The 20,991-nt window shown below is 48.6% G+C and overlaps 5 protein-coding genes across 5 annotated transcripts; 2 read left to right on the forward strand and 3 right to left on the reverse strand.

Moving 5' to 3' along the window:
* Positions 1-745: 745 nt before the first annotated feature.
* Positions 746-2,333, reverse strand: ostb-1 (Dolichyl-diphosphooligosaccharide--protein glycosyltransferase 48 kDa subunit; the record flags this gene model as incomplete). Its single annotated transcript, XM_031152993.1, has 4 exons — positions 746-1,177; positions 1,229-1,956; positions 2,009-2,119; positions 2,192-2,333. 4 exons carry the CDS (start codon positions 2,331-2,333, stop codon positions 746-748), a joined length of 1,413 nt encoding a protein of 470 aa, XP_031002573.1.
* A 167-nt stretch (positions 2,334-2,500) lies between these two features.
* Positions 2,501-3,020, forward strand: nuo9.5 (NADH-ubiquinone oxidoreductase 9.5 kDa subunit; the record flags this gene model as incomplete). The annotated part of the gene is made up of 2 exons (XM_031152994.1): positions 2,501-2,855; positions 2,977-3,020. Coding segments are annotated over 2 exons (399 nt in total), but the record flags the coding sequence as incomplete, so codon positions are not given.
* An 832-nt stretch (positions 3,021-3,852) lies between these two features.
* On the reverse strand, positions 3,853-7,149 carry LHYA1_G008074 (uncharacterized protein; the record flags this gene model as incomplete). The annotated part of the gene is made up of 1 exon (XM_031152995.1): positions 3,853-7,149. One exon carries the CDS (start codon positions 7,147-7,149, stop codon positions 3,853-3,855), a length of 3,297 nt encoding a protein of 1,098 aa, XP_031002567.1.
* A 538-nt stretch (positions 7,150-7,687) lies between these two features.
* Positions 7,688-9,521, reverse strand: SPM1 (Subtilisin-like proteinase Spm1; the record flags this gene model as incomplete). The annotated part of the gene is made up of 2 exons (XM_031152996.1): positions 7,688-8,896; positions 9,147-9,521. 2 exons carry the CDS (start codon positions 9,519-9,521, stop codon positions 7,688-7,690), a joined length of 1,584 nt encoding a protein of 527 aa, XP_031002566.1.
* Positions 9,522-10,977: 1,456 nt separating this feature from the next.
* On the forward strand, positions 10,978-19,116 carry lvs1 (Beige-like protein; the record flags this gene model as incomplete). Its single annotated transcript, XM_031152997.1, has 5 exons — positions 10,978-13,645; positions 13,695-14,089; positions 14,139-14,616; positions 14,668-18,995; positions 19,084-19,116. Coding segments are annotated over 5 exons (7,902 nt in total), but the record flags the coding sequence as incomplete, so codon positions are not given.
* Positions 19,117-20,991: the final 1,875 nt, after the last annotated feature.

Raw genomic sequence — 20,991 nt, forward strand, 5'->3', positions numbered from 1 at the left:
GGAGTTCGTGCAATATGTCCGCCGTGAGCTGTGTTCCACTATTCGCATCGTGGTTGTTACCAATGTTGCGCAGGTCAAATCGATTGGCATTATGGCTCGTCAGCTCCCTGGTGAGAACTTCGATCTTGTTGCTCTTCGGCTTTCTGAAAACAAGTTCACAGGCACAAAGGGGGTTGATACAGGTAATCGTCTGTTTAACACGATCAATCTGGCATGATTCAACGGCTTTCCTCTTTTATCACAGGACAGTGAGATGGAGCTAGGCGAATGAATACAGAATAATTCCTGGTGTTTTTTTTGGAGGGGTACTGATAACTACGCCGTAATTGGACAACAGGAATGCGGGCGTCTATGTTTTTTAATACATGCTTTTGGGTTTTCTTGATGGATGACAGGATGATTGGGTTGCTGGCGTATGTTTTGAATATTTGTTTGGGGTTTCGAGGTTGTGGGCGTCGTTCTAAGCGCTATTCTATTGCTCATGTCTGCGTCTGAGCACTATAGCGACGGTATTGAGATTATTGACGAGATGTTAGAATACCGTGAAGTCGTGGAGGATCTAGTGTGTAGCTTTGACACCAGGGCGCTTGCCCAATCAGATGATAACCCTTGACATGCGCTCACAAACAAAAGCTAGCAGACTAAATTGATAACTTTTCCATTGATTTTACAAGATATCTTCTCCCTCCACGCAACCCAAAAGAAAAAGCATCAACAAGGAATCTATGTCAATCTTTAAAACATATCATACAACCTTCTTTCCACTGTTCGTCAATTTCAACGGCACAGGCTTACTCCACAACCACAACGCCACGAAGCCTACCCACCCGGCGACCGTGACCGCAATACCCGCCATCCAGGGCCAAGCACCGGTAATGGCCCAACTGCGCGGCCACTCATCGTGTGCAAAGTGGCGCACGGTAACGGTGTTCTTCTCTTCGATGTTGGAGAGTAAGGGCCGCTTGTGGTTTACTTTGAAGTTGAAGATTCCATGCTGGTCGGGGATTTTGAATGAGGTCGTCCAGATTGTCGACGTGGGGGTAGTGGAGGAGAGGGTTAGTGGGAGGCGATGGAAAGGCGACAGCATGGAGAATTCGAGTTGGACGTTATCGCCCTCGGCGGGTTGGAAGGGGACCCATTTATCCCATTGATATTCAGAGAGTTCGATGAAGTATTTCTGTTATGCTAATTAGCTGTCCGTATTTATATTAGGGTTGATATTACTTACCACATCATTCTTGACTCGGTAAATCTTGGGGTTTATCACAGGCTCCGTCTCGCCTTCATCCAAGTGGTGCTCAATCTTGCCAACCTTCAAAACACCAATTTCATTAAACGTCCAGCCCGTGACTTCCTTTGCGAAAGCCTGGTTGGCCGTCTTGGCAGCCTTGTCCGAAGCAGCTCCAGTCAAGCCAGCACTCGGCTTGACCTTAGCATCAAACCAAGCATTCTCAAGCATCTCGGAAGCTCCAATCACCGTAAAACGAGCAGAATTTCTCGCCTGCATCGCAGTAACAAGAGACAATTGCTGTCCGACCGCAAACGGATCATCCACGCCCTCAACCTCTTCCTTGGGGTTATATGAGTATGCCGTTCTAGGTGCTCGGAGAATAGGAGTCAACAATGGGCTAGTATTGCCCAGAGTCTGTCCCACACCTTTGGGGAATGCAATCACGTCTTTGCCGTCTCCAGCGAAGAAGTTCTTGACATCTGATCGGAGAGCATCTGGTCTCGGGACGAGCACGACATCGTGCTTCTCTGCGGCACTGATGGTGTCGTAATTGAAGTGGTCCACTACCAGACCAGTGCGGTCGCTGGGAAGGTGGATGTCGAGTTCGAGGAGGAGGGATACGAGGGCGGAGGGTGTAGGATGGGACGACGAAAGTGTGAGGAGGATATTTCCACCGGCGTTGATGAAATCAAGGAGGATTTTAGGTGTCAATTGTGGACCAAGGCCTATAGATAATCAGATTGTGTAATTCCAACAAGGATATCTTGTCATTCGTACCTTTCGACTTTGGTGGTAGAATAAGTAGGTGGTCATAAGCTCTCTCGCCCAATTCAAACAACGCAACTTTATCACTCTTCGGTGATTCGTATGTGAGTTTAAAGCCTCTAGCTATAATTCCTCGCCATCAGTAAAATTCCCAATCCAGACCCCCCAAGAATGTGCCATTGAGACAAAACTTACCTTCAAGATCCCCCAAATACTTCGAGTACTTGGACTTCTCAGCCAACTCTTCAATCACCACCAACAGTTTATTCCCACTCGCGCTCGCCGCCTGCACAACGGCCAGCAGGCCTAGCAGCAGAAAAGAAAGAATCCACCGCATTGTCGTTGTGTGGTTGTAGTGTATGCAATGTTCAGTCTGGAAGCTTAACAACTTTAGGAAACGTATGCAATTGCCAAGACTTGCAGGGATGTGGTACGTACCGCAGCGCTACCGTACCTTAAGGTACTGTAGCAAGCTACACGTGATTGGCGCTACTCCATACAGTAATAATCGAGCTTCCCGTCGTCAACCTCATCGAACAACATCGAAACCTCGCTCGCGCCAAACCTCACCTCACGAGCCGGAATTGCAATAACCCCTCAATTGCGTTCGTCGCCATCTCCTCTCCCTCCCTTCCCTCCAACACCCAGCTAATTCCCTCCGCCCCAGCCACCATGTCAGCAACCCCCCGTTTCTGGTCCCAACCAATCCGCTACCTACGCTGGGCAGCGATCCAAAAACCCGCCATTTTCTTCTCCGTCATAGTCGGCAGCCTGGGTCCCCTCACGGTGGCGGTCGTGCCGCCTATTCGACGAAGACTGGGCGATGCGCAGAGGCCGGAGATTCCATTTACGTATCCCGGTATGTTCATAATAACTCGCGAACCAAATAACTCGCAACCCAGATGGACGGGGGGGGGGGAAGGGACAGGGTGTCTGTATATATGCTTGGAATATATGTATGCTAACGACATCTCTTATAGTCCCCACGGGTCCCCGAAAAGATTTAAAAGGGTATGAGGATTGAGGTGTATGTTCTGGCGAGGCGATGGATGAAGGAGAGGGGTAGGATGGAAGTGTATATAAGGCGTTTTGAGAATGGGAATGAAAATACCAGAATGGATGAAACGACCAAGCTACGGCTGGAATTACTCTTGTCCATACGCGTGGTCCTGAAATTATACGTGCATGCAAAACAACAGACGAAGGCTGATTGATGGAAATCACCACCTACCTACCTACCTACCTACCAGAAGCAATGGTGCAACGAAGCTGGAGCAAAATTGTAGTAGCTATGTATGGTATAGTCCTGAATGTAAGTATTGCGATTCTTATTGTGGTCCCTGGCGCAGGACCAGGACCCTCTTTAGCAACTACAATTTGATACAATTTGGGCATTTAAAGCCCACAGATGCCCTAGGTCTCTGTTTATTACTTATCTGCCATGTCCGATTTCCCATGCATACCATTCTTTCAGCTTGAAAATGAGATATATATCAAACATTCACTAGCACAAAAGAAAAAAAAACTCAAAAGGAAACTTTAAGTATGAAGCAGTGGGAAGTTTACTAAAATGACTATCCTAGCCTTATTACGTCTAACTAATCTATGCCAATGCCAATGCCAATGCCAGTACTCCTGTCCTCCTACTGGAACACCATTGCCCTGCCTTCAGCCGTATTGTCATACCCAATCCATACTCCTAGCAATCCATGCTGAGTTTATCAATCAATACCAAAGAACCCAAACCACCATCAATCCAACGTAGCAGCAGACTAGAATAAGAAGCAATACCAATTGAAAAACAAAACCGTAGTCAACAATGAAACCTATACCGATACTCTCACCTTTCAAATATCTTAAATGAAAGCTCCGTTTTCCTCGCTACCACCAGCGATTCTCTTGCGGCGACTATTGAGAAACAGCTCGACCATACGCTTACTTCCAATAGCCTGGGCATCCTGCTCCGACATTTCGCCAGTATCCGGACCCAGAAGACCTGCCCCATCGGCACCATACAGGTCATCCGGATCCTCCGCCATCTTTACATTCTCATTCTGGGTATAAGATCGGGTCGAAGTAGAATCGAACTGTTTCCCGACCGATCTCGGTGTGTTGTTCAATGGACGGCCATATTTCTTGACCAACTTCGCTGGGGTTTCCATGCTTTTTGTGCTGCGAAGCGTGGTAGATGATACGTTTCGCTTGTGAAGCAGGTTCCTTCCACTCATACTTGTTACCTTGAGAGCAGAATTGGGAGCGCTATCCGCATGAGTTGTGTTTGTAGTTGCAATTGACCGAAGAGACGACCTCGACGGCATAGGTCGGATAGGAGAATGAACAGGAATCGGCGGCGGAGGAGGTGGGGGTGGGATATGCGGCCTACCAACACTTTCTGATTCCATAGATTCAACGAGTGAGACGGCAGAGCGCTTCTTCAATATAGGCTTCAAGGGCGGCGGATTATGGAAGTGGGCGTTCTGCTGAACAATACCCAGAGGCTGCATGACCGTGCTAGCTTTGCGTTGAGAAACTTGCACATCATCGTCATGGATCTGTGCATTCTCTCGAATATGGCCAGTATGAAACGACTTTGGCATCGTGGGCAGCGCGTAATTGACATATGAGCCTTTATTTGTGTTATCTTTGACCTTTTCAAGTTTTTCAACTTCAGACGACATCCATTTCTTCCATTCGACCGATCCATTAGAGCCGGTGACACGGTGACTTGCTCCATGTGGCATTGCAGGACGGTAGGTCATTCTGTCCAGAATAACGGCATCACCATTACCCGAAGGCAGAAAGGGCATCTCAGGAATAGAACGATCATTCGACACCAATGAGATCGCACTAACAGCCGCAGGGATTTGGCCACTTGTGGTTCGCGAATAAACACTCTCGCTGTACGCTTTCTGAGACTCGTGGTCGCTTGGCCCAGATGTGGAACTATCAGGTCCAGAGTAGAGAGGATTGCGAACTAGAGAGGCTTGACTGGGTTCTCTCAGCGCTGACGAATGATAGTCGTCTTCAGCCATAGCACGTCTGTAAGGACTTGTTGTTCTCGCAATGGTCATATTACTTCCTCCAAAGAAGGTCGATCTGGATTCCCGCAGACCTTTGTGCGCTGGAACAACTGGCTCATTGAGATGTGCTATCTCTTGTGGTGTAAGTCCAGACTCTTCTGGTACAGTGTAAAAAGAAGAATTGGCAGAACGCACTGCCGCAGGAGCATTCGATTCAGGCCAGCTTGGGTGATTGGTAGCATAATTCTTTTTGTCGGCCATTGGGACCTTTGGCGAGAAAACATCATCCTCATTTTTCATGCGCATTTCACGAAGAGGCTCCGCTGTGACCCATTGCTGAACATGCCTTTTACTATATTCGGTGTCTTCGTCGCCTCTTGGTACCCGAACCGAATTGGATCTTACATTCTGGTGACCATGGCTTTCATATTCGTGGTTTCTACCGCTCCTTTTGGAATCCTCGGGAGTCACTTGCCGGATAGTGGCAGGAGTTCGGCTGCCCTTGCTGCTATGAACAGAGCTACCACGTGCTGGGATCTGCTTTGAACCAGCAAAACTCTCCACGCTCCCAATTCGCGAGGCTGCAAGTTTAGCTTTGGGACTGTTTTCGTCCAGTCGCTTCATGAGTGCCGAATAGACCCGCGCGCTATCAACGGAAGTAATGTTACCCGCACTCTTGCTTGGTCGATGCATGATGGGATAAGCTGAAAATTGGTTTGGTAACCTCTGCCGGTCAAAGGACGAAGATGTGATATGGGTACCGTTCTCGTTAATAATTGAAAGCCGTTGTTGCTCTCTTTCGGTAAGTGCTCGCCCACCATGGCTTGTAACGGTATTGGCAGCAGTGCTAGTCCAGCTGGTAACTCGAGATTTGTCGTCGCTGTGCTCGCTTCCTAAGCTTCTAACGCTTCCGGTATGTGACTTTAACTTCTCGTCCGAGCTTTTCACACGAATCGACGGTACACGGGATGCCACACGCAAGAGTGAAGCCTCATCTGGATGAAGACCATTGGAGAAGGTCTCTTGCATTCCGGGAGTATCGCCATCATATTTACGAACGTGCGTTTCCGGTGCGTCGACCTGCTGATTTGGTATGGCGAACGGTTCATCTTTAGCGAACCCAAGAACGCGCTTCAATTTGTTTTTGATCGTCTTAGAGACCTTTCGAGCCTTGTCTCTTAGCACAGACTCCTTCGGCTGCGCGGGTTGATTTTTGGATGCGATAGACATGCCATAGCTGCTTCCGCTGCTACTACGGACCGATTTTCTGAAGGTTCTCTCTGGTTTGTGGAATTTTGATCTAAAAAGAAAGGACGGCTGTTCTCGCAGTCTTTGTTGGGTGGTTTGGTGGAAGAACCTATCTCGTGCCATCTGGACTGCTTCGTCATTTCTCGCGCCAAAAGTGGTCGATCTTCGGCTGCGGAGAAAACTCATTGACTTTGGACCTCGCAATGCATGTTGAGATGGTCGATTTTCGGATGCTCGAGAGTCGGTAGTGCTCCGTCCCGTGTATGAAGTGTCATGTCCATCCGGGGTGCCATTAGTATAGAAGACATGCGGAGCTTTAAGAGGGCTGAACATAGACTTCGACCTTCGGATTCGGCGGTATGAGGAAGGAGTGGAGGCAACGTCGTCTTCACGAGTGTAGTATTCATCGTATGCTGCGAGGGCTGTGGCAAAGCTGTCACCTGTTGCTTTGCTCATCGAGCCTTTGCCAATTGAGGATGAACGACTCGGTGGTCGATATGCAGCCGGAACGGGGGCATTTGTAGTCATTGCCATCGGTCTCAGAGTAGTCGTGCTTGACTTTCGCTGGACAGTAGGCTGCGTCCCTCGCCCACCAATGGACTGTCGTCTCTGTACGGCATTGGGTCCAGCGAAACGGACACTTTGCTGCCGCTTGACAGTATGCTCCTTGTTGTTCGGGGCATCTTGATGAGAGATGCGTGGTGCATTGTGCGATGAGAAACCGCTGCGGCTCATATCAGCGCTGCTCCTCTCTTGTGATCGAGCGAAGGCTAAATTGGCAGCGACGTGGGCATGTTGACGAGCGACCTCAGGATCAATTGAATCATGCTTGTTGTGAACTGACGATGTTGATTTGCGACGACTGATGCTGTTTCGTCGAAGCATCTTGTGAAGCGATAGCCGCAGAAATGAAGTAATTGAAATGAGACTTGTAGAATGCGATACAGTTTCTGCAGTCTGCATGCATGCGGTAACCAAAAGTTGAGACGAGCTCGATGATGAAGGAGAAAGAAACAACACGGAGACTCGGGAAGGATAACCAAGTACTTGGAAATGCGGCTCGAATGGAAGGTGCCATTCTGCTCAAACCTTTTAAACACGACGGTCGCTCTAGGAAGGAGCGATGCAGAAGCTTCACTACTGAGTTCGCACCAAGCTCAAACATTAGCATGAACATGTTGACGAGGAAATCACTTTGGAAAAAACTGTGTCAAAATTGTATCGTTTGTCTATTGTTTGTTATAAACGAAAGAAACTTGTGACACGAGGAAACCTGTAATCAAGATGGATACAATGAAAAACCGAACCACCATCCAGCTCCGACCCATGATGCTCAAACTGTAAAAAGGACCCGGTAAGGAATTATGTCCTGGCAAGACATTGATTCGATATCATAAATGTCAATAACATGATGCAATTTCGCTCACATGCTAAGCTCCTCGAAGAACTCTTTGAGCTCTTCCTCAACAATTTGCTCGATCTTCTTTGAGAGCTTCTCGGTCTTGGACACAGCTGTCTTGGTATCCTTGACAATTTCTCCAGAGACCATGTTGAAATCCTTCTCAATAGCTTCCTCCAGCAGCTCAACAGTGGTTGGCAACTTAAGAGGCTCCTTGGTAGCAGCCTTCTTGGAGTATCCACCAGACTTGATGATGGAAGAGTAGTTGGAAGATCCACCACCGTTCCAGGCCAAGATGTTCTCGGTATCCGAGGGGACGTCACTCAAAACACCCTCAGTGGCAACGCTGATCAAGTTCTGCTTGAGCTTCTTGGGGGTAAGCTCAGCAACTGCGTATGCAGAGTCCGAAGATGGCTGGAGAGACAGGTAGTAGGCCAAAAGACCAGCGATATGTGGGGAGGCCATGGAGGTACCAGAGATGGTGTTGACGGCGTACTTGCTACCAATCCAGGTAGACAAAATGCTCAAACCAGGAGCGAAAATATCGTTGCACTTTCCATAGTTGGAGAAGTATGCACGGGAGTCATCGAGAGCTGACGCACCGACGGTGATGGCGTTCTCAGCAGCTGCTGGGGAGTAGTTGCAAGAGTCGGCATTGTCATTTCCGGCGGCAACAGCGAAGTGAATACCAGCAGCAACGGCACCGTTCACGGCACGGTCAAGAGCAGGGGACTTGCCACCACCAAGAGACATGTTGGCGGCGGATCCCTTGAAGCCCTTCTTTCCCTTCTTAGCTTTCTCAGTGTGGGAGTTGGCAGCCCACTCAACACCCTTTACGACATCTGCCATAGTTCCAGATCCGTTGGATCGGAGAACCTTGACAGCATAGACGTTGGCCTTCTTCGCAACACCATACTTCTTGCCAGCAACAGTACCAGAGCAGTGAGTTCCATGTCCATTTCCGTCCTCGTCGGCATCGCCAGCTGGGATGGTCTTACCCCAGTGTGCTCGGCCCTCGAAGTCGACGTGCTCGGTGTTGGTTCCGGTGTCAATAACGTAGACATCGACACCCTCACCCGCATCAGCGGCATATAGGTACTTGTTGAAATCGCTGAAACCTAAGCTATCTCTGTGGGAGATACGGGCAAGACCCCATGGGGCGTTCTTTTCGAGCTCCCCGGTATCATCTCCTCCTAATGTGTGGACAAGAGAGTCTTTCTCAACATATTCGACCTGGAAGAGAGGACGTCAGCAACAGTTCAGACAGTGGTCAATAATTATGCAATGGGAGGTGGCGTCTATCACGTGCTGAAAGCAGTTATGCAATTCAGGCAACTAGCTTGAATGCCCCCGAGGTCGCGTGGTACTTGGAAATAGCAAGTTTGATAAGGCCCAAGATGAAGCTCTGAAGCATTGTTTGGAGACCTTTTGAAAAGCGAGAGATACGACAAAAAGAGTAGCGGAGAGCTCAGAAGGTACTCACATCGGGATGTCTTCGGACCTTCTCGATCACAGAGTCATCGAAATGGCCAGAGTAACCCAGGAAGTCGCCGGCGATGTTGTATGTATGTTTGAGACCCTCGAAGATGTCGTTGGTGATGGGAAATTGCGAGCGTTTGCGGAGCTCAGTTCGCACATTCTCGCTCTCGCCGTGGATGTTTTGCACCCAGCTGTGATGGTCGGAGGCCGACTTCTCTGTGACGTGCTTCTTGAAGACGACAATGTAGGAATCAGGAATGGTCTCGGCATTGCTCGAGGAGAGGATAGGAGCAGCACCTTCGTGGATGGTCTCGGTGCTGAAGGTTGGTGCCGATGACGCCAGCAGCGGCAACAGCGTCAAGCCGATAAGCCCACGCATGATGGATGGAATGAATGGGATTGGAAAAAGAGATAGATAGAGGTCTGCCTGAGACTGTGATAAAATGAAATGAGATCTGTGGACGATGGTGGAGTTTGAAGACAGTTGGTGGTGCTGTCTTCGAGATGGATGATGGATGGAGGAAGAGGAAGAAGGGTTGTTGATGAAGGAGAGGAGAGGAGAGGAGATAGAGATGTAGGTGGTTACGGCAGAGCTCTGGTCGCCTAGAGAGGGTCCTTGCGCTTGAAGTGGTCACTGGGGCGGAGTTTCAAAGCGAGTTAAACCATATGCGGTAAGGATCCATGGCTTATCGCCAGATAAGAGGAGGCAGCTGTGAAGGTGTGATTCACGAGGGATGTGTGAGTATCTCTATGTAAATACCATGTAAATCACAGAATATGGCAATAGAATGATAACATTACATTGTAATACTTCGTATATTCCTATTCAATAATGCTGGAGTGGAAGATCCAAGAGCATCGCATCTCCAGAGCTCTCCTTGCCCACCCTCGCCGCAACCAGTCATCAACATCAACCCCACACCAGCGTCAGCGTTCAGACTAGACAAGCTGCCATCCCTTGAGCTCTCCACTCCTCGGTCAGGAACGGCGCTTATCTTGCTCACCTGTCCTGTCCTGTCCTGGGAGGAATGGAGCTTTATAGACACTGGGTATCATAAGAACAAGGCGTCTTATTGTCAATAATATGTAATCACTGCCGGACTAAGACATCGCTGCCACTCTACTGCCCACCTGATACTTTCACATTGATACACAGTACGGTACTAACGAGTCAGCTAGGTATTTGACTCGGGCTTGGGGCTGCTGAGCCTTGCCTTGCCGATACCATACACGTGAGTCCACCAGCATGGAGCCTTGTGCTCCAGTACAGTAGGAGGGAATTATGCTCGGCATGGATGAATCATGGACCTCTCCTCTCCCTCCGCTTTTCATAGCAAGCAATACATACAATGCAATACAATAATGAATTCTCCCGAAAACAGTCAACACGAATAGAATCCAAGTCTCTTCCATGTCCCCCAATCATGTGAAGTCATCCATCATCCATCGCATCCTCCTCCAATGCTGAATGTATCCCCGTTCCCGTTCCCCGTCTTACAGTACGCGAAAACCCACTCTTTCTCTGTTCTGTTTGAAACCTCGCGAGGCAAGTCAACCACCACTTCAGCCTCACCGTACAACACTTCTAAAGTCTACAACCCAACACAAATTCGGCGCCGCCAACCTAACCTACGCCCCCCTCCCCCCAATTGCTACATTCCTTGTAAAATTGCGCGTCTTCTGCCCTATCGACTCTCCTAAAGTTACAACAGCCTGCAATCCTCTTCGATGCCAATTAGCTAGCTTACCCCGGTGCCTGGACTCTCCACGGGCGTGAGACAACCCAGAACAACAAATGAGGGACGGTAGGAGGCCTTGATTCTATCGGGAGATAGGGGAGGTGCAGAACTATGTCGGCTCGGTCACGGCGGCAGCGCTCGTCGACTGTTGCATCCGGCCCGCCAGAAAGTACCAAAGCAACTGCTGAGCTCCAGCTTCTCCTCGACAACCTCTCCACAACCCTCCACGCAGTCCCAGAAAATGTATATCCAGACCTCTCTACGCTGCTCGACCAAACCCAATCCATCCGTCGATATCTGATTGCTTCAATCCCACCCGCGCGAGCCAACGATGACTTTCGACATTTGCAAGGCTTCCAAATACTCTTAGATACCCTCCGTACCTTCTCAGGCTTCTACAATCCCTCGAAGCGAAATCAGAAGGAGAAGACTCAGTTATTTGAACTGCTAGGCATAATCTTGGGTGTATTGGCAGAAGCATTCCGAGAACATTATGGGAATCGGAGATACTTCAAACGCAGGGTGGAAGGTGGCGGCTGGGCAGCCCTAGAGCAGACAATTGCTAGCATTGGTATTGGCGGGAATGAGTCGGACATCTGGGGCGAAGCCCAATTGTTTGGCCGACTGCTAGCCTTTGCTTTAGACGACAAGAGATTTGAAACTCTGTGCCAAAAAGCGACTGGACTCCACCCATCCGTCAAGTCAGAGGGACCCCCTACAAAAGATAAGGATCTCGCTGCATATTTCCCAAGAACAGATCAACCCAAAGACAAAAGCGTAGCATATACTGCTACATCCAGCGACGAGGAGGCTCTTGTGCTTGTGGATAATAAGCTTCAGGAGATCTTGCGAGAAAGTTCTCTGCTCTATAACGCTGATATTGTACCAATCATTATTGATTTCTGGAAGACAATCCCTCGAGCACCAGGTACATCTGTCAACCCATCTGTGTTGGTTGTCATTTTGACATTAACCAAGATATCATCTGTATCCCATCATAATCTCTTGGCTGTCCATGGAACTGGGATATTGTCAACTTTACTTCCACTTGCTTTCGATTCCGATTCTCCTCTTGCCACTCCCGAGAGACGCTCCGTGGAAGCGCTTTGTGGTTCCCTCATATCACTCGGCATTAGCACTTTGAGCGATGCGCAATATCTTGTTTGTAACAAATCGGCGGCGGCCGCTGACTTTCTTCTGAAATCAGTCAAAGGCTCTCATGGCCCCGCATACATCCAATTTGACCTCTCTCTGAATGGTTATGCATCTATAGAGCTCCCAACGTTAGGCCGATCATTTCCACCTACGACGGCACCTGGCTACACATTCACAGCGTGGATATATGTGGATCATTTTGACCCGAACTCTCACACAACAATCTTCGGTGCTTTTGATTCAACGCAGACTTGCTTTCTCCTAGCATATTTAGAAAGGGATACCCAGAACTTCATCCTCCAGACCTCAGTCACCTCATCACGTCCAAGCGTAAGATTCAAGACAAAGGTTTTCCGGGAGAAGCGCTGGTATCACATCGCACTGGTTCACCGACGCCCAAGAACTATGACTTCGAGTAAGGCTGCATTGTATGTGAACGGCGAGTTCGCCGAGCAAGTCAAGTGTCAATATCCTGCGCCTCCGCCTGTCTCCGACGCCAGCACTGAAAGCTTTACATCATTCACCTCCTCTGCTAGTAAAGCAACAAATCCTGTGCAGGCATTTATGGGCACACCCCAAGATCTCTCAACGCGCCTTGGTCGCGGTGTAGTGTTCTCACGCTGGTCATTAGCATCAGCCCACCTGTTTGAAGATGTCTTGAGTGACGATCTTGTCGCTGTATACTATCGACTCGGACCTCGCTACAATGGTAATTTTCAAGATTGTCTGGGCTCTTTCCAAACTTACGAAGCCTCCGCTGCGCTGGGAATGCGTAACGAGCTTATACACCCGGGAAAAGATGAGAACTCTGACATTATAGGGGCTATTCGAGAGAAGGCTAGTATTCTTGTCCCGGAAAGCCGCATTTTACTTAGCATTCTTCCTTCCGCTGTTCTTGGGGAGGATAGTCGCCACAAAGGCTATGAATCACAACTTATGCGGGGTTTGAACCGGACAGCATCAAACAACTTATTTCAGCTGACTCACAACAATGGATCTGCGCTGGCTATCAATGCTGCCATTCCCTCCCTAAATGAAGCTTTGACCCGAGCTCAAGGGACTATGGTGTTGACAGGAGAGCCGGTCGTCGTTGTGCCTCAGTCCTTAGACGATGCTCTGTGGCAACTGGGCGGCTTCGCTGGAATAGCCCTCAAACTGGTCGAAAACGCAAAAACCAAGGACGAAATTGCACGAGCCGTTGAGATTTTGTTTGAGAGCATCAAGGGTAGTTGGCGGAATAGCGAGGCTATGGAACATGAGAACGGATACACCATTCTTGGTGCTCTGATTCGTGGCAAGATTGGGGCTGGAGTTGTTGTCTCGTCCAGGGGCAGTAACATCACGGATGTGTCTGCTATGAGCACTGACGATCGAGACCAGCTCGGCTTTCGACTTCTTAGTTTGGTGTTGGACTTTGTTGGATATAGTCACGAAAAGCCAGAGGAATCGTACATCATCAATCCCCTAGCATATCGCATTCTACTCGTAGATTTTGATATGTGGCGAAAGACAGCTCCTATCACACAGAAACTCTACTACAAGCAGTTCATTACTTTCGGTGTGAACAGCAAATTCCATCAATTCAACTCTAAAAGACTATTCCGAATGCGTAAGCTACCCTAAAGTCACTTCGATGCGCAACTACTAATATGAAATAGGTATAGTACGGAGATTTTTAGACGCTCTCAAAGCTGAGACATTTCAACGCGACGTATTTCCAGCTTTCATGGAAGCATTCACCAGTTTAGTAAAGTGCAATATGACAGCTGAAGTCCTACGAGCTCTTTCTCTATTCGTCACGTACGCTTATCATAAACCTACCAGCTCCGCAACAAGGACGCCTAATAAAGCGCAGTATGGAACGCTACCAAGCAGATCTGGGACTGTTACCAAGAGACCAAGCATTGCGACTTTCTTGGATGGGAACATTGTATCCACGAATTTAAGCAAGAGAGAACTTGGTACCAAAATACTTGAAATGTACGCAGGTCTGCTGTGTGAAGATAGTAGTTCGTCGAATCTTAAAAAGTTTGCGAGGACTGTGACCAACAAGGTAAGCAAAAGTCTGTCATAGACTATCGACAAATTCTAACTTGCAATAGTGGCTTTTGCATCTTCTGTCGGAAGATGACCCAGAAGTTGTGGTCTTAGGAACCAAAATCTTGGCCCGACTTATCGTAGTCAATGGCTCAAGCTACGCTACAAAATTCGCAACCAAAACTGGTGGCTTCGCTATCATGCGCTCGAGGTTGAAAAGGTGGTGGGATATTTCCACCCTTTGGCCGATTTGTTTCAGTATCCTGTTCGCTCGCGATGTAGCCGATATTGATTTTGAACGACCATTTGAGTTGTTTAGTCTCCTTGAGTCATTCAGCAACTGCAAGATCGTCTATCCTGCTGTACTACCTGTTATCACGGCCATGTTACAGCATGGCTTGAAAGAGGTTCTTCGTCATCAAGATGATCCTGATTCGCCTTTGAACGAGCGAAGTACTGGACCAGACCACGGTACTCTGAGTGTACCGAAACCCCATTCTCGCCGTCGCTCCATGTCCTTGACGAAGGAGTTGGAAGCTCGCCGTAAGAAAATCGCTACATACTCCGTTGAAACGCATACTAATTTTTCTCTAGAAACACACCAACACAAAAAAGAGCGAATTGGCGGCCAAGCCTCTGTTCTCCACACTGTCATTCGATTCTTCGCGGACCTGCATTCGAATTCTTCTGACTTTAGGGACTTTACTGTATCATCGGATTACATTCGGCTCTTGCTCGCAGTCCTCTTCCCAGTGATCGTCAGCGCCGACGCTGTCAATCCCGAGACGGAATTAAACTCTCGAGACTCAGCATTGACATTTGAAGGCGACGATGTCATCATCAGACCTATCTCCCGCGCTACAACCACACCTGCACCAATTGTCCGAACATCTAGCGTCGAGACTCTGCTCCCACCCAGCCCGACTGCGCCTAGAGCTAAACCTCTACGCCGAGGCTCATCATTTATCTTACTAACCTCCAAACCATCAGAATTCAGTCCTTCATCGGCTAGATTAAACCTAGTTATGTCACCCAAGAAGAAAGTCGCTGCTCAGAAGATCAGCAACTCCCTTGTCGAAGGCTTACTTGAGCTAGTCATCAATGTCTTTATTGACCAAGTCACAGTCCGGAAAGAGTTTCCTGGCTTTGGCTTATTCTTAAAAGTACCACCAGGGTTTCAAGAACATCAAGCGTACTTTGAATCTTATTTGTTACGAAACACAATTTCACAACTCGGGAATACGATTCAGCTCGACCAGAAATTATTGTGGGAGCCGAAACTCATTCAGAATATGGCGAGGTTTGTTACTCACATGGGCGAGGCTATCTTTGAAGGATGGTTCTTAAGTGGGGCAGAACCTTTGCTCGACTTTGCAGGAACATTGTTGGAATACCTGCAACGACCTGAGATTTCTAAGATAAAAAGTGTCAGACTTTGCAGCCAAGCCATCCTCTCAATCAAGAGTGTCTTCTTGAGGGTCGTCTTACTGCGACTGTCGGAGCTGGATAGTGCTCAAGAATCCGAAGATGAGGCTGTAGCATTCATGGATAAGCTTTTATACTGGCAGACTGTTGTTCTGTCATCAGATGGCGGCGAGGATGACTTTCTCAAGCTTATCTGTTATCAGCTATACTTGAAGTTGGTTGACTCAAGGGAACGTATTCGTCTAGCGGCTACAAACCTTTGGCGTATCTTGCTCGTTCAGAAGCCCGAAGAAACGTCGACGATATTTCACTACTCGACATCCACAAATCACAGACATTTAACATCTGGTTTCAAGAAACTCATGGAGTTAGATAATGAAACATTCGTTCAGTGGGTCGATGAACAACGAGCAGAACTGGATGCGTTATTCTTCGGAGCTATGTCAAAAGCGTGGGAGGATTTCGTCAGTGCAGAAAATCAAAAGACCGAAGAGACGGCCAAGGGTCGAATTGCCAAGCGTCGAGAGAGACTCAGGCAATGGCACACTGAGGACTTCACTGATGAAAAAATCCTTTTCCAACACGATCTCGCGACATCCTCGTGGATGAAGAACATCTACGCCGCAGAGCATCTCAAGCACCAGCGAGCGCAACAAGATCAGCAAGACAACTTTAGTTTCCTTGCTTCCACGTTTTCAAAAATGGATCGCGAACTTCATCGACCTTGTGCAGTCTTCGACAACGAATCACCGACGAAATGGAAGCTCGATCGTACAGAGGGCCGTAATCGTATGCGGCTTCGCATGTTACCAGATCGGGCAGCTGGCTCGTATGATTATCAACCAAAACGCAAGACCACAGATGCCTCCTCAAATGGAACACTGAAGCTTAACACGAAGCTTGCCTCGCCAGCAGTTCCAATCATCGGAACAACCCCAGTATCAGATTTGCCACCGCAGAATGATTTGGATGGTCCAAGTGATGATCCAAGTGACTCATTGATGAATGTTCAGCAGGACGGAGCAAATGAGGTCAATGAAATCGCTGTTCCGGAAGAAGAGTTTGAACTTGTGGATGATCCTAATGAACCTGAAGGCAACGATGCCTATGAAGACAAGAACCGTAAAGTTATGCGGAGTCTTCAGCGTGGCGACCAGGTGCAACAAGTCTTCAATATCTCCAGAATCATTGGTCTTGAGGCCTGTGAAGGATTACTTATTCTAGGCAAAGATTCTCTATATCTCATCGACAACGTCTTCCAGAGGTCTGATGGAGAAATTGTAAATGTCTCACAGGCTCCAGCAGAGGAACGAGATCCGTATTTGCAGATCATCGCTGGTCAGCCTGGTCAAAAAGCGAAAACAACTCAGGCCGCTAGAGGCGAACAGGAATCAAGAAGCTGGAAATGGAGCAACGTGATCAGTATCTCGAAGCGACGTTTCCTCTTCCGAGATGTCGCTATTGAGGTCTTCTTCACTGATGGCCGGAGTTATCTCTTGACTGCTATCTCGCCAATTATCAGAGATGATTTATATTCAAAGCTTACATACAAAGCGCCCCACTCTACTGGAAGTTCCAGTCTACCGAACCCTGAAGATGGCTGGCGGCTTGAAGCTCTAAAGGTCTCTGAAGAGGCGCCTGCTTCGTTTGGTTCCAAATTCGGTTCTATCTTCAACTCCTCGGCGTGGAATCCAGCAATGCGTAGATGGGCAAAGGGAGAAATTTCGAATTTCCATTATCTGATGTTGGTGAATACTATGGCTGGCAGGACCTTCAACGATCTTACTCAATATCCAGTATTTCCCTGGGTTCTCGCCGATTATACTAGTGAGGAACTGGATCTCGAAAATCCGGCTTCCTTTAGGGATTTGTCGAAACCAATGGGAGCTCAACATAACTATCGGGCTGCGGATTTTATTGAGCGATATAAGACTTTTGCAGACATGGGCGACCAGCATACACCAGCTTTCCACTACGGGACTCATTACTCATCAGCTATGATTGTTACCTCGTACTTGATCAGACTTGAGCCTTTCGTCAAGTCGTTCTTGTTACTTCAAGGTGGTAATTTTGACCATGCAGACCGAATGTTTTATTCTGTCCAAAAGGCTTGGCAGTCTTCTTCGAAGGATAACATGACAGATGTGCGGGAGCTGATTCCTGAATTCTTCTATCTGCCAGAGTTTCTGACGAATACTAATAATTATAACTTTGGCACAAGACAGAGTGATGGTGGCAGTGTGGATACGGTTCAGCTTCCTCCTTGGGCTAAGGGAGATCCTAAGATATTCGTCGCCAAGAATAGGGAAGCCCTCGAGAGCCCTTATGTTAGCAAGCGTCTTCACCAATGGATTGACCTAATTTTTGGCTGCAAGCAACGCGGCGAAGCAGCCATCGAGAGTGTGAACGTCTTCCACCATCTCTCATACCACGGCGCCACAAACCTCGACTCCATCCCCGACGAAGAAGACCGTAAGCGCACGATTAGCATAATCCATAACTTCGGCCAAACCCCTTACCAAGTATTCTCACGCCCGCACCAAGCCCGCGAAGAACCTCGCTCCCGCATTAAGCGTCTCGACAACGCAGCCCTTTCCCTAACCCGCCTCCCTTTTGCACTCTTTGAATCCCACGAGCGCGTCGCCTCCCTAATCTACGCCCCTAAACTCGACCGCCTCCTCTGCGCCACCGCCTTCCGCCTCAACCTTCCCCCCACCTACGACAAATACCTCGAATGGGGCTTTGCAGACAACACTGTGCGTTTCTTCTTCACCGAGTCCCGCAAGCCCGCCGGTCTATTCGAGAATCTTCATCAAGGCCAGCTATCAGCCGGTATCTTCGCCTCTTCTCAGCTTCTGATTACGGCGGGCGAAGATTGCGTTCTGTCTGCCCATACTATCGTCACCTCGCCTTCCAAACCAGTAGAGCTACAACTCCGCTCCTCGCTCTTCGGCCACAAAACCCCAGTCACCACCCTCGCGGTCTCGAAATCCTTCTCTACCCTGCTCTCTGCATCCGCCGACGGCATCGTGCTGTTATGGGATCTTAATCGTCTGGAATTCGTGCGGAAACTTACACATGGCCGTCCGGTCGAAAGCGCAGCCATCAACGACGTCACGGGCGATATCCTCCTCTGCCGCGGACAGAAAGTCGCGCTGTTCACGCTTAACGGGGAGCTCATCCTCGAGCAGAATGTATGTCAAGACCAGGACGACTATGTGGCTTCTTGTGCTTGGTATGAAGGCACTGGCAACGAGTGGTTGGAAAGCACGCTGCTGTTCACGGGCCAGCGGAGGGGGGTCGTGAATTGTTGGAAGAAGGTCGTGGGTAAGGGGAAAGGGGGATGGGCCTTGGAGCTGGTGAAGCGCATGGTGCATTATGAGGAGGATGGCACGGCGGTTAGTGGAGGGAATGGAGGGAGTAATGGCGAGGCGGCTGTTAGTTGTGTGAGGGCTATGGCGCAGTGTGTTTATACGGGGGATGAAGATGGAAGAGTGGTGAGTTTACCTTCTTCCTTTCCCTTCTATTTAAGTTTCAGATTTTGGGCTTTGGGCTTTGGACTTTGGCTAATTGATTGAAAAACAGTATGAATGGGATATCATCGCACGCGAACAATGATAGATGATGGGGTGGTTACTGTCGATGTGGTGTTTATAGACGGCGGTGGTCGTGTGTGTGGTGTGGCAAGACATAAAACTGGAGATGAGATACCTGACTTTGACGAGGGATTCATGCATTCGCAGTGGCGTTTTTGGATTTTAAATGATTGATTGTATTTAGGGCGGGCGTATAAGATGAGATGAGATAGGGAGGAAGGTGGAACTGAAAGAAAGAATTGAATCAAGTCGTTCATTTGTTTTTGGATTGTTGCTGGTTGGGGTGAAGTGGGGTGAACTGAAGTGTTCCTTGAGACGCCTAACTTATGCTTGCTATGCCATGGTGCCAAGAGCGAAATTTGGGATGCAAAAAGCTGAGACTCGAGATAATCCATTTGCCACTCAACGCCTCGATCATTGTTAAGAAGGATTCCGAATGCGGTCTAGCGTTCGATAAACCCCTTTCCGATAACAGCTTACTTGTTTAGTCAGCGGATTTTGAACTACCTCAAACACCAAAAACCGGGAGACACTTTTATACCATATCTTTCAGAAACCCTCCATATGGTTAGTATATACGACACATCATGGTATTGCATAGGAAACCTTTGGAGGCGTGTGAAAGATACTGGGCACGGAGATTTAAAGGTAAATCCGGAACTATCTCTTACTCGGAGTTGAGCAACTTGAGAGCTAATGTTGTTTACAGTGCGATTTACATACTAGCACTTATGGTCAAGTTACTTTAAAAGAAAGTTCAACCTTTGAAATAACACAAGGTCATTAGACTATCGCTACCAGCTTCTTTTCAAACCAAAATATAAGAATGTCGATTTCATGTCGCATTCCCGTTTCAGATTCCCCCTGAGGGTTTCAACATCGCACCGAGCGAGCACAACGCGACAGATTTAAACCTCATCTGAAATGCTAACAATCGAAATAACCTTTCAGCGAAGTCAAATCCGGGCATTCATTATCTTTTTATACTCGCGGTTGCAATTGAAGATACGCAGACACTATGAGAACTACAGCAATCCTCTGCGGGGTAGCTATGGCGGGGTTAGTGGGGGCCGGAGAGCTGGCTATGGACATGCAAATTGACTTCCCCCTCTACCCCCGCGCAACAGCAACATCAGCAGTAGCACTTCCTGCAGTAATTCTCTCCCCTTCCATCTCCCATCTCATCTCACCTCACCATCAACTAACCCAACCACCCTCCGCAGACATTCACGCAAGCCCTCGGCGCCGCCACCGCACCCCCCGTCACCTCATCCAGCGACGCCAAAAAGCCCTTCGCCGTCGCCGGCGAGACGTTCGCCGATCTGCAAACCGCAGTCACCAAGTCCTGCAGCCTGCAACACACAAACTGCTCTAGTGCTGCTAATAGTCCCGGGGGCGGTGGAGGCGGCGGCGGGAAGAGCACCGCGGCGGGGGTTACGGTCAATGAATGTGATCAGCAGCAGACGGATTGTCTTGCTGCGGGAACTGACACGAGCACGAGTGGGAGTGGGGGTTCTAGTGTGGTGAGTAGCTCGGATGGTACGGCGACGGCGACGGGGGCGCAGGTATTGAGGAGTGTGGATGCGAATTTCTTTTTTTTCTGTGATTCGTAGGTTCATTGGGGGATCAGGTTGGCGTTCTGGGAAGGAGCTTGGGGAAATGGCGATGTATGTTTTATTTTGTTCATCCATCTGAGGTATCTATCCATTAGATATCTTGATGTATGGGTTCGACTATTATAGTTGTATTATATAGCTCGTATAAGAGTCGAACTTATTATTGACGACTGGGACTATAGAAGTGATCCTCAACTCCAATAACCTGACTTTCATTCTGCTCTTCAATTTTCAGGTTTGCTATTGCTTAATTAGAAGATTTCTGGTTTAAGAGAGTAGTA

The sequence above is a fragment of the Lachnellula hyalina genome (assembly GCF_007821495.1).
Source record: "Lachnellula hyalina strain CBS 185.66 chromosome Unknown contig00162, whole genome shotgun sequence".
NCBI classification, from domain to species: domain Eukaryota; kingdom Fungi; phylum Ascomycota; class Leotiomycetes; order Helotiales; family Lachnaceae; genus Lachnellula; species Lachnellula hyalina.